This window comes from Strix uralensis, chromosome 4, assembly GCF_047716275.1.
Source record: "Strix uralensis isolate ZFMK-TIS-50842 chromosome 4, bStrUra1, whole genome shotgun sequence".
NCBI classification, from domain to species: domain Eukaryota; kingdom Metazoa; phylum Chordata; class Aves; order Strigiformes; family Strigidae; genus Strix; species Strix uralensis.
The window spans coordinates 646,600-658,477 of record NC_133975.1 but is presented as its reverse complement, the minus strand read 5'-3'; the positions used below and the strand labels follow the sequence as shown (position 1 = coordinate 658,477).

The 11,878-nt window shown below is 64.9% G+C and overlaps 1 protein-coding gene across 4 annotated transcripts; it reads left to right on the top strand.

Annotated features, from left to right (window-relative positions):
• The first annotated feature begins 4,502 nt into the window (after positions 1-4,502).
• CDC25B (cell division cycle 25B) lies at positions 4,503-11,677 on the top strand. Of its 4 annotated transcripts, none has more exons than XM_074865333.1 (16): positions 4,503-4,782; positions 4,928-5,049; positions 5,641-5,692; positions 6,770-6,811; positions 7,183-7,219; positions 7,356-7,463; positions 7,555-7,671; positions 7,874-8,011; positions 8,133-8,183; positions 8,491-8,673; positions 9,469-9,567; positions 9,850-9,912; positions 10,037-10,135; positions 10,387-10,520; positions 10,615-10,726; positions 10,934-11,677. In XM_074865333.1, the coding sequence occupies exons 1-16, from the start codon at positions 4,634-4,636 to the stop codon at positions 11,072-11,074; spliced, it is 1,647 nt and encodes a 548-aa protein (XP_074721434.1). In that variant the 5' UTR covers positions 4,503-4,633; the 3' UTR covers positions 11,075-11,677. The 4 variants fall into 4 exon arrangements, with proteins under 4 accessions (XP_074721434.1, XP_074721433.1, XP_074721435.1 ...); XM_074865332.1 differs by having other exon boundaries at positions 8,133-8,207; XM_074865334.1 differs by lacking the exon at positions 6,770-6,811 and having other exon boundaries at positions 8,133-8,207.
• Positions 11,678-11,878: the final 201 nt, after the last annotated feature.

The window sequence follows — 11,878 nt, the reverse complement described above, 5'->3', positions numbered from 1 at the left end:
ACCAGAACCAAACTCAGCGTGTTGAACCAGAACCCCACACACACACACCCTGTGGCAGGGCAGGTTCATCAGCCACCGGCCCCAGGCCCCCCCTGGGTGTGCGGAGTGGCAAAACAGGAAGGGGGGGGGACGGAGATGCCTCTTTTCCACACACCCCCCACAGCTTCCTCTCCACTGCCGCCACCAAGGGTGCTTCAGGGTGCGGAGGTTTTGCTCCAGGAGCTCCGAAACTGCAGCCTCACCCAGAGCTTCCGCCGCAGCCGTGGGTGCCGGCAGCGCCACGTCCCGTGTCACCGCTGCCAGCTCCTCGGCACCTCCCTGCTGCCATCCTCCTGCAGCTCACCAACACCCCAAGTCTTTCAAACCTCTCAAATCCTGTATTTTGGTGCCCCAGAGCCCTGTGGCCTGCACCAGTGCGTGGCTGCAATCCCCACCCAAGAGCCACCACGTTTGCGAGATGGTGGCTTTGCCGATGTCCACGGTGACAGCGATGGGCTGCCCATGAGGTGCCTCATCCCTCAACCGCGGGGCACCGGCAGGGAGGGAGCTGGACATCCCCTGCCTCCACGTGGGGCTGAGACTCCCCCCTGCCCCACAGAATCCCAGAATCCTTCAGGTCGGAAAAGCCCCTCGGGATCATCGAGTCCAACCCTCAGCCCGACTCTACAAAGTTCTCCCCTACCCCACATCCCCCCACAGCTCATCCCAACGGCCCTTAAACACACCCAGGGATGGGGACTCCACCCCTCCCTGGGCAGCCTATTCCACTCTCTGACCACTCTTGCTGGGAAACATTTTTTCCTCATGTCCAGTCTGACCCTCCCCTGTTGCAGTTTAAAGCCGTTCCCTCTTGTTCTGTCACTAATCACCTGTGAGAAGAGACCAGCACCAACCTCTCTACAACGTCCTTTCAGGGAGCTGTAGAGTGATGAGGTCTCCCCTCACCTTCTCCTCCTCACACTGAACAGTCCCAGCTCCTTCCATCGCTCCTCACAGGATTTATTCTCCAGGCCCTTCCCCAGCTCGTTGCCCTCCTCTGCACTCGCTCCAGCCCCTCGAGATCTCTCTGGTATTGAGGTGCCCAAAACTGGACACAACACTCCAGGTGTGGCCTCACCAGTGCAGAGCACAGGGGACTGTCACCTCCCTGCTTCTGCTGGTCACACTATTTCTAACACAAGCCAGGATGCCGTTGGCTTTCTTGGCCCCCTGGGCACCCTGCTGGCTCCTGTTCAGCTGCTTGTCAATGAGAACCCCCAGACCCTTCTCTTCCAGACAGCTCCAGCCACCCCTCCCCAAGCCTGTAGCCATGCAGGGGGTTGTTGTGGCCCAAGTGCAGGACCTGGCACTTGGCCTTGTTGAAGCCCATCCCGTTGACGTTGGCCACCGATCCAATCTATCCAAGCCTCTCTGCAGAGCCTCCCTGTCCTCACGCAGATCGACACTCCCGCTTCACTTGGCGTCACCTGCGAGCTCACCGATGACACTCTGTGTCCTTATCAAGATCATCAATAAGATGTTGAACAGAAATGGTCCAACACCGAGCCCTGAGGAACACCACCTGTGACCGGCCGCCCACTGGATTTAACCCCATTGACCACCACTCTGGGACCATCCATCAGCCAGTGCTCGACCCAGCAGACCCTTCGCTCATCCAGGCCGTGGGCAGCCAGTTTTTCTATGAGAATTCTATGGGGAACTGTGTCGAATGCTTTTCAAAAATCCAGGTAGACAATATCCACAGTTTTACCCTCATTCAATAATCCACAGCTTTTCCCTCCTCCACACAGGTCCCCGATCCAAGGGGCTTCCCACATCCCAGCATCACCCCATCCCCGGTGAGCACCAGGGACCCACCACGGTCAGCCCCCCCCGCCCCCTGCTGTGAATAACCAGCCACGGCTATAAAGAATCTGGGGGAAAAAAAAATAAAAAAACAAACAACTGGATGGGCATGTTTTGCTATGAAAGCCTTTCGGGGCAAAAACCAGTTTTTTTGTGGCCAGGCAAAAGCTTTCACGGAAAATATCAGCGGTTTTGGTGCAAATCCTACCCGGAACCCCGGGGCTGGGAGGGAAACCAGAGGGAAAAGGGGATGTTGGGGGATTATTTCCAATTATTGAACCCCAGGTGGGGGTCCCACGCTCGGGGGGGGCACTGGGACACCCACAGCTGCCCAGTGGGGTGGGACGCCCCACAGCAGGGGAGACTAGCCCCCCCCTCCCCAAGCCAGCCTCGCCGCTGCCAACAGCCCCCACCCCATCCTCGTTAATTAGAGTAATCTTTATGGCAGCTCTCGCTGGGCGGTCATTAAAACGAGCCAACCTCCTCCAGACCCCAAAGCCCCCCCCGCGCCATGCCCCGGCTCCAGCCCTGAGCCCCTGCACCAGCACCAGCACCCCGGGGAGGTGGGGGGGGCTCTGGGGGCCCCCCCTGCATCCCACCACAGATTGGAGCAAACGGGGCTTGTGTGGCCATCAAGTGGTTCTGCCCCCCCCCCCCCCCCGATGCCCCCATTCCCCTCTCCTGCTCCCCAAAACCCCCCGTTTAGGGGGGGGGAGTTAAGAATGTGGCCTCTTCCCTGCACTGGGGTGGCCACCGGCGCTGCCCCCCCCCCCCCCCCCCAGCCCCCAGCCCAGCCTCGTGTGGCTGGAAGCAATTAAAGCTCTTGGTGGCCAGAGGAAAAGGAACTGCAGCCACCCAGGAGCGCTGGGGGGGGGGGGGGGGCAGAGACCCCCCCACGCCGGGCTCCCCTCCTCCTTGGGGCACCCCAGCCCACAGCAGCACCGATCCCCAGCCCCACCGCACTGGGATATACCGGGACATGCCCAGCATCCCGGGGGGGGCGGTGTGGGACCCCCGTCCCACAGGATCTGGCTGCTGGGGAGGGGGGGGGGGGGGGCACAAAAAGAGCTGGCGGGATCAAACACCCCCCAGCCGGGAGAGCTGCCCCTTTGCCTGCTCCCAGCTCGGCGGGGGGGGGGGGGTCTCCACCCCGGCCACCCCCTCCCCTTTTCTTTTCCCCTCTGAAAGGGAAGAATGGGGCTGGGGACAATGGGTGACAGGCCAGGACGGCCACCCAGGCCGCAGCCGCCCATCGCATTCCTGCCTGGCTTTCCCCCCGCCCCCCCCAAAACTGAAGACCCCCTCCCCATGCAGACAGACGTGCTGGGTTGGGGGGGGGGGACACACACGGGGCTGGGGGCCAGGGCAGCACGGTGGCACGTGGTGGCACGTGGCTTTGGCACCGGTGGGTGGCTGAGCCGGGAGGAGGAGGGGGGGGGGACCCCGGGGGGGGGGCAGCGGGGCAAGGGGCAGCCTGGGGAGCTGGCCCGTGTGGGGAGGGGTATTTGGGGGGGGGGGGGGGGGGCAGCGTGGCACCCTTTCCATCCCAACATGGGGCTGGGCCCCAGTTTGAACTGGGGCTGAGCCCAGCACCCCCCCAGCACCCGCTCTGGGCCCATGGCTGGGGGGCTGTGGCTTGGGGGGGCGGCGGCAGGGGGAGGCAGGAGGGGCCGTGTCTGAACACTGGAACCCCCCCAGGGCTGCAGCATCGCTCACAGACACCCACCCCCGTGTCCACCCCCCCCACGCCCCACTCCCACCCCCATGCCCCCCTCCATGTTCCCCCCCATGCCCCCCCCCCCCATTTACCCCCCCTTGGCCGTACCCCTCCCCCCCCCCCTTTGGGCCATGTTCCCCAGTGCCCCCCCCCCCAGACATGTCCCACCCCCATCTGTCCCCCTCCTGGCTGTGTGCCCCCCATGTCATGCCCCCAAATTCAGGCCATGTTCCCCCCCCCCCCCAACATGTATGTCCCCCCCAGCCATGCCCTCACTTCAGGCCATGTCTCCCCCCCCCGGCCATGCCCCCGCCAAGCCATGTCCCCACGTTGGGCCATGTCCCCCCCCCAGCCACGTGTGTCCCCCCTCCCAGCCGTGTCACTCATTCCGGCCATGTCCCCCCCCACCATGCCCCCACTTTAGGCCATGCCCCCCCCTGCCATGTGTGTGTCCCCCCCAGCCATGTTTTGCCCCAGTCATACCCCCACATTGGGCCATGACCCCCCCCCCGGCCAATTCCCCCCCCCCATGTCCCCCCCCACCATTTCCTCCTCCCACCCATGCCCCCCCCCTCCCCATGCCCCCACTTTAGGCCATGCCTCGCCCCCCCCCCCCCGCCATGTGTGTCCCCTCCCAGCCATGTTTTCCCCCTCCCCGGCCATACGCCCCCTTCGGGCCATGTGTGTCCCCCCCCCCGCCATTCCCCCCCCATCCCAGCCATGTCTCCCCCCCCCCTCCGCCATTCCCCCCCTTTGGGCCATGTGTGTGTCTCCCCCAGCCATGCCCCCCCGCCCCAGCCATCCCCCCCACTTCACCCCATGCCCCCCCCATGTGTGGCCCCCCCATGTCCCCCCCCGCCGTGGCCCCGCCCCTCGGGGCCGCCCATTGGCCGCCGCCCGCCGCTCCCTGTTATTTTTCGAATATAAATAGGGGCGGCGGCGGGCGCGCACCCGACCGGGCCCCCCCCGTGTCCCGCCCCCCCCCCAACCGGCCCCGGGCCGCCCGGCCAACAGCCTCGGGATCTCCAGAAGTGCCTTTGGAGACATTTTTAATTAATTTTGAATTTGCGGATGGCGGCGTGGGGCGGCCCCGGCCGCCGTGGGTTGCCCGGGGCGGGGGTGGTAGCGGCGGCGGGGGGGTCGGCGACGGGCAAGTCCCCGGTCACGTCGCCGGTCACCACGTTGGCGCTGGATATGGGCAACCTGGTGGGGCTGGGCAGGTGAGTAAAGGGGGGCGTCTCGGGGGGGGGGGTGTCACCCACGCGTGGCTGCGGCTTGGGGATGGGACCCTGCTATGGGGAGGGGGATCCCCCCTGTGTTAATGGGGGGTACCCGCTTGACCCCCCCCTTCCGCGCTGCCCGCAGCCACTGGGACACCCCGAAGCGGCGAGGGGGGGGGACACTGACCCCACGGCCGTGGCCCAGCCTGTCCCTGGCGGCCTCAGGCTCCCCCCGGGGCTCCGTCTCCTCCGAGTCCTCGGATGCGGGTGAGTGATGGGGGCTGCAACGGCCCCCCCAGACCCCCCCGTGGGACTGGGGGTGCGCAGAGGGAGCTGTGACGTGGCGGGGGGGGTTGTCCTGGCAGTGGGGTGGAGACCCCTGCATGTGGGGAGGGGGCATGGGGGGGGTGAGGTTGGGGGGGGCTTTTTGGGGTGCAGGGGGGACCCCGCTCCCCGTCAGCCCCGGCCCGCGCCTCCTTCAAACTGGGACTTCCTCCCCCCCCGCCCCGCGCTTCCGACGGCGGCCCCGTCCCTGCGCGGGGGGGGGGGAAACAATGGGCAGGAGCCCCCCAGCCCCGCACCCTGGGGGTTCGGCCTTGGACCCCCCCCCGTGGGAGGTGACATGGGCCATCCTGGGCAGGGGGGGACTCCCAGGGTCAGTGCCCCCCCCCCCCCCCCGCCTTTGCCACGTTTTGGGCAGGGGATTTCTGGGTGAAGCCCCCCCATCCCCTGAGCACACAGGCCGTGCCCCCCCGCCCCGCAGCACTGGGGGAGCAGAGTGGGATTGGGGGCGGGGGGCTCCTCTGCTCGGTTGCATCCTACAAGGGCCCCCCCCGGGTGCTCCCCTTGTCCCCGCAGGAGTGGGGCTGGACTCCCCCACGCAGGAGGACCCCGCAGCGCTGGAGGAAGTGTGAGTGGCCCCCCCCCCCATATCCCCCCCCGGGGGGTACCCCCTGCCCCCCCCCTCCCGCAGGCAGCATGGGCCCTGCCTGCACCGGCTGCCTGCAGTGCCCTGCCTTGCTGCGGGGGGGGGAGGGACGACGACACGACGGACGGGGGACGGGACTGTGCTTCCAGGTGTCGTCCCCCCCCCAATCTGCTTTTTGGGGGTGCGGGGTGTGAGAAACCTGCGCCGGGGGGGGCACAGCCCCGCTGCAGGCAGGGGTCTGGCAGCGGGTGCAGGCAGGAAGCCTCCGCGGTGCTGCCTTTTCCGGGCTGTGCCGGCAGGAACGGGGTGGGGGGGCTGCCGGCAGGGCAAGGGGGGGGCCCCAGGAGCCCCCCCCCAGGCTCCCAACACCCCCCCACACCTCCCTGGGGTGCTGCTGCACCGGCCCCACAGGGTGGGGGTGCAGACTGGGGGGGTGCAGTTCAGCTGAGAGCCCTGTGCAAGGGTGGGGGGGGCTCTGCCTGCTCCACCCGAGGCTCCCCCCACTGGTGGCTTTGCGCCCCCCCCAAAATTCCATCCCCTGCACGGCCGTTGGCAGAGCCGGGGCCCAGCAGATGTGCTGGGTGAATGAGTAACTGGGGGGCAGATGGTGAGACTGGGGGCAGCTGTGGAGGGGGGGACACACACGTGTGTGGGCCCCCCCCCCCCGCCACCGCGGCGGCACGGCCATATGGCTGCCGGCCAGCGGCCCGGGCGGCCCCCCCTCGCCGGATTTACATACAGGTGGAGAGCGGGCGCCGCTGCGCCGGCTTTGTCTGGCCACAGAGAGGGGTCAGCGGGGTGTCCTGGACCGCCCCGGTGTGACCCCCCCCTCCACCCCCCCAGCCAGGGATTGGGGTCCCCCGGCCTGAAACCAGATGGGGCTTTAACCCTTTGTGGGGCTGAAAGTCCCCCCCTGGGGGGGGCTGCCAGCTCCTGCATGGGGTGGGGGCACTGTAAGTGTTGGGGGTGCCCATCCCTGGGGCTCCTGGGTGGGCTGGGCTGGGGTGCAGGGTGACACCTCCACACACCCCCCCCCACTGACCCCAGCTGTCCCCACAGCTTCGAGAAGGCAGTTCTGGAGTCAGGGAGAGTTCTCAAAGAGTAAGTGAAGGGGCTCTGTCCCCAAAGCCGGGCTGTCCCCGCACCCAGACCCCAAAGCCAGGCTGTCCTCGTGGTGGGACCCCAAAGCTGGGCTGCCCCCACACCCAGACCCCAAAGCCGGGGTGTCCTTGTGGTGGGACCCCAAAGCCGGGCTGTCCCTGTGCCCCCCCCCCCCCCAGGGTCCAGATCAGGCGTTGGTGTTGCTGGGTGCTGGGGGGGTTTTCTGCCCCAGGCTCCGTCTGGGGGGAGGTCTCAGCCCACTGCAGGGACCTTGGGGACAGGGCGGGCCATGCCAGCCTTGGGGCAGGGGGGGACACACCGCCAGCCCAGGGCACCTTCTCTCAGTCCTTTTCTTTCCCCGCTTCTTGCAGCAATAAGCTCCTTATCCGGAGGATCCACTCGCTGCCGGTAAGTCCTGGGGGCTCTGCAGGGAGGCTGGATCCTGCTGCACCCCTGGCCAAGCTGGGAGGAGGAGGATGGAGCCGGGGGGCGGCGGGGGGGCAAAGGCTGTGCAGCACCTCTCACCCCCCCGCCTGCCCCCCAGCCGCGGCTCCTGGGGACCAGCCCGGCCCTGAAGAACATCTCCCACTCCTGGGAGTTCAACGGCCGCAGGGCCAGCGAGCGGAGGGAGCGCGGGGAGCCCGAGGACAAGGTGAGGGGGGGCAGCAAGGCTGGGGAGGGGGGGCCCAGGGGAAAGAGCAGGGGGGTAATAACACCGTGCCCCCCCTCTCTGACTGCTGCAGGAGGGGTTTGTCTTCAAGAAGCCGCAGAGGCCGGGTCAGCGCAGCCGCCTGCCCAGCGATGGGGCTGCGGGGAGGGCCCCCTTCGCCCACAGAACCGGCTCCGCGCCCGACTTGCTGGTGAGAGGGGCTGGGGGGGGCTGCGGGGGGGCCGCGGGGATGGGTGGTTGCACCGCAGGGGCTGCTGAGCTGGGATGGGCTGATCCGGCTTCCACGTTTGCCCTTGGAGACCTGTGGATTTGGGAGCTGGGGGGGGTGGATTTTGGGGACACCCTGAGGCCAAACAGGGCTGGCCCCCACCCCTGAGCTGTGTCCTCCCCAGTTCGACACCCCCGAGAAGGAAAACGTCCCCCAAGGCGAGAGCCCCATCATACTGCGCCGGTGCTCCTTGACCTCCTCCATGTCCGAGGAGGAGGAGGATGATGGCTTCATGGAGATCCTGGATGAGGAGGAGATGAAGGTAGGGAAGGCTCCTGTTCATGGGGCCACCCCCGCCCCGGGGGGGGTGGGAAGCAGCCGGTGGGACGCGTCCCCTTGACACTGTCCTCTGCCTCTCCCCCGTGGCCCGCCCCCCCCGGCAGAGCGATGCCGAGGTGCCACAAGGGATGGAGAACCTGCTGACCGCACCGCTGGTGAGGAAGGAGGAGGCAGAGCCGGTATGTGGGAGCCTTGGGGGGTGGATGGGAGCCCCAGGCTGCCCCCCCACCACCACCCCAGGGTCTCCAGGGTGGGGTCTGGGGGTGAGAATCCCTGGCGAAGGGGCTGGTTGGTGAAGCAGCACCAGCCTAGGGGCTGTGGGCTCATCCTGGGTGGTGTGTGGCCACCAGAGTGGGACCGTTGTCCGCCCACCCTCAGGGTGCTGTTTGGGGGTGCAGGGGGATGCCAGACCCCCCCCTCCTCCCCGCTCTGGGGCAGCAACACGGGTTTCTCCCCACACAGCATCCCATGAAGCGTGGCAAGTGCCGGCAGCTCTTCCGCTCGCCCTCGATGCCCAGCAGCATCATCAGGCCCATCCTGAAGCGGATCGAGCGGCCCCAGGACAGAGACACCCCCGTCAAGGCCAAGCGGCGGAGGAGCGTGGCTGGTACTGGGACCCCTGGCGAGGCGGCGGCAGCGGAGCCGGTGGGTGACAGGGAAGCCTCGGCGTGAGGCGTCCTGGCCAGACTGGGGGTATCTTTAGGCTTGGCTTTATTAACAACTCGGAGTTGGGCCAGCACCTCAGTGAGTGGCCGATGTCCCAAGGCCTCACGCAGTTTATACGCTATTTCTAAATCTCTTACCTAAGTCCAAAGTCTTTTAAGTTTCTACTCAACCTTTTCTTGATTCTCATCATTTATTAAAGTTCACTAGAATCCCCTGTCCCAGCTAAATTCTTCTCTTCTGATTGCAATCCTTGCTTCAGCATCATCTTTCGGGTCATCATCTTCATCTTTCTTCCACTAGTTCTCATCTCGCACAATTCTGAGACAGGCTTAAGATGCTCTACTAAAAGCTGAGGTAGAGCGAGCGGTTTCTAGATACTAAATTCATGGTTGGACTGGATGATCTTCAAGGCCTTTTCCAACTTGGATGATTCTGTGAAATTTTCTTAATCTGGCAAAACCTCTGTGTTTAGTCAATCTTTGTTAAACTGTCTCTGTAGGATTAGACGGGGTTTTAAACCAGCCTTAGGCTGGGACTATACAAGCAGCAGGCTAAGGGCACTTTTTGGGCCTGTTCAGCAGCATTTTGGTTGCCTTGGGAATAATATTACAAGATAGCTCAGTCCTGAACACGTTTCACTAGGCCTTAAAATCGATTTCAAGTATACCAGAGGTTTATATTTAAAATTTTTTTAGATGTGGAACGGCCGTGGCTCTGCCCAAGCCCTCGCTGACACCGAGGGGGGGGGGAATTCTCTGGTTTGTGTCTCCGCAGAAAACGCCGCGGCTGCTGCGCTCCAGGTCCTTCTGCCAGGAGGAGATCGAGAACCTGCTGGCCAACGACCACCGGGAGCTCATCGGGGACTTCTCCAAGGTAAAGCCGTGGGGATTGCTGCAGGTTTGGGGGTGCTGCTGCCCCTCCCCAGCTTTTCCCCGAAGACAGAGGGACCGTCAGCAGAGCCCTGCGCCGGTGCAGGAGCTGCTGGTGGCCCCTGGGGACAAGGGGACTGGGGTGGCACACAGCTGCTGCTCCTCCAGTGCCATGTCTCTGCTGGGCAAACTGGGCCCCCTGTGGGGAGCAAGACTGTGGGGGGGGGTGTCTTCTGAGCTGGGGTCTCCCCGGGACGGATCCTGACCCAGCACCCCACTTCTCCAGGCTTATCTCCTGCAGACGGTGGAGGGCAAGCACCAGGACCTGAAGTACATTTCCCCCGAAATGGTAAAGGAGCAGCAACCTCCCCCCAAAACCAACCCCCCCGCGCTGTAGGGCTGCCTGTCTGGGCAGGGGTGTGTGTGCCCCCTCCTCCCTGTGCCCCCCACCTCAGTGCTGGGGTCCCCCGCAGATGGTGGCGGTGCTGACGGGGCAGTTCAGCAGCCTCATCGAGAGCTGCGTGATCGTGGACTGCAGGTACCCCTACGAGTACGAGGGAGGCCACATCAAGGTCAGAACCACCGCTGCACCCTTCGGGGCGGGGGGGCTCCTGTGGGGAGGGGGAGTCTCAAACCTATCAAACCTTGGGGGGGCTGAGCCCTCCCCAACAGGGGTTGAGCCTCTCCAAAGGTGCTGAGCCTCAACTAGAAAGAAGAAGAGGTGATGGTGGTGTGGGGGGGAGGCTGGGAGCAGTGTACTGAGGCCCCCCCCAGGTGAAATGGGAGGTGGGGTGGGATGAAGGTGCCTCCTCTTCCTCCCCAGGGTGCTGTGAACCTGCCGCTGGAGCAGGATGTGGAGGAATTCCTGCTGAAGAAGCCCATCGTGCCCTTCGACACCAGCAAGAGGGTGATCGTCATCTTCCACTGCGAGTTCTCCTCTGAGAGGGGGCCCAGGATGTGAGTGGGGGGGGTGGGGGGTGGGTGCTGGACACCCCCCGCCCAACCCTGGGCACGGCTGGTGACAATCCCATCGCCCTCCCCTGTCCCGCAGGTGCCGGTTTGTTAGGGAGAAGGACCGAGCCTGTAACGAGTACCCCCACCTCCACTACCCTGAGCTCTACGTCTTGAAGGGGGGGTACCGGGAGTTCTTCCCCCAGTACCAGGTGAGCCCCCCACCGGTTTGGGAGGGAGGAGGAGCAAGGGAGTCCCCTCCCCAACCCCTGCCCTGAGTGGGATAAAGGAAGGGGGGGTGGGTCTGACTCTAAGCATCCTCTGTGGGGCAGGGGGGCTGTGCTGGGGTAAGAGGGGGGGCGTCCTGGGTTTGTCCCTGGGAGGGGTGGGCAGGTGGTGATAGAGCTGTGTTTGCCCAGAGCCACTGTGAGCCCCAGGACTATCGCCCCATGCGCCACGAGGACTTCAAGGAGGACCTGCGGAAATTCCGCCTCAAGAGCCGCACCTGGGCGGGAGAGCGCAGCAAGCGGGAGCTCTACAGCCGCCTCAAGCACTTCTGAGGGCTCTAGGGGACCCCCCCCACCCCACAACTGCTATCGGGCATCAGCTCCCAGCCCAAAACCTGCCCCCCTTCCCCACCACCAGCCCTCCTCTGCTGACTTCAGCAGCAGATTGGGGGGCATGGTTGTGGTTTTACCTCTGTTTAGGGTAAAAAAAAAAAAAAAAAAGGTAAAAAGGTGTTAGGTTTTACCCTAAATGGGGGCTGGGGGCTGTAGTGGGGAGGTGGAGGGGAATGCTGTGGACTGCTCCTGGCCATAAGTCACTGCCACGTTCAACTTTCCTCTGGGGCTCTGGGAATGGGGGGGCAGAGCTGCCTCCCCCCCAAAAGCCTGTGCTCCTTCCCCTTGCACCCTGGGTGCCCCCCAGGAGGGCGGGGAGCCCCCAGCGGGGCTTCATTGGCAGAACTGTTGCAGAAAAGCACTTACACCTCCTTTGTGGGACCCCGGCCCTGGCCCCTTCTCTGCTTGCAGGGGTGGGAGGGGGGGACCCTGTGGGTGCCCCTTGTAACAGCCTGGGTTTGTGCTTGGGTGCGTTTGTTGTTTGTTGTTGTTGTTGTGTTCTTTTGCCTCCTTGTTTTATTTAAAAAAAAGTTTGTTCTCTAAGTCAAGTGGTTGATTTTTGGGAGGCAGGAGGGGCTTCCCCCAGGCCCTGGGCGAGCCGTAGCACCCATGGGTGAAGCCCTGTGAGCCGGGGGGTGCGGGAAGCGTTTCCTCAGCTGTGACCTGCACCCCTGTGTTTTGTTTATTGTAATGTCATTTTTTTTAACGCTCCTGGTTAATAACTCCTGCAGGAGGCAGAACAAC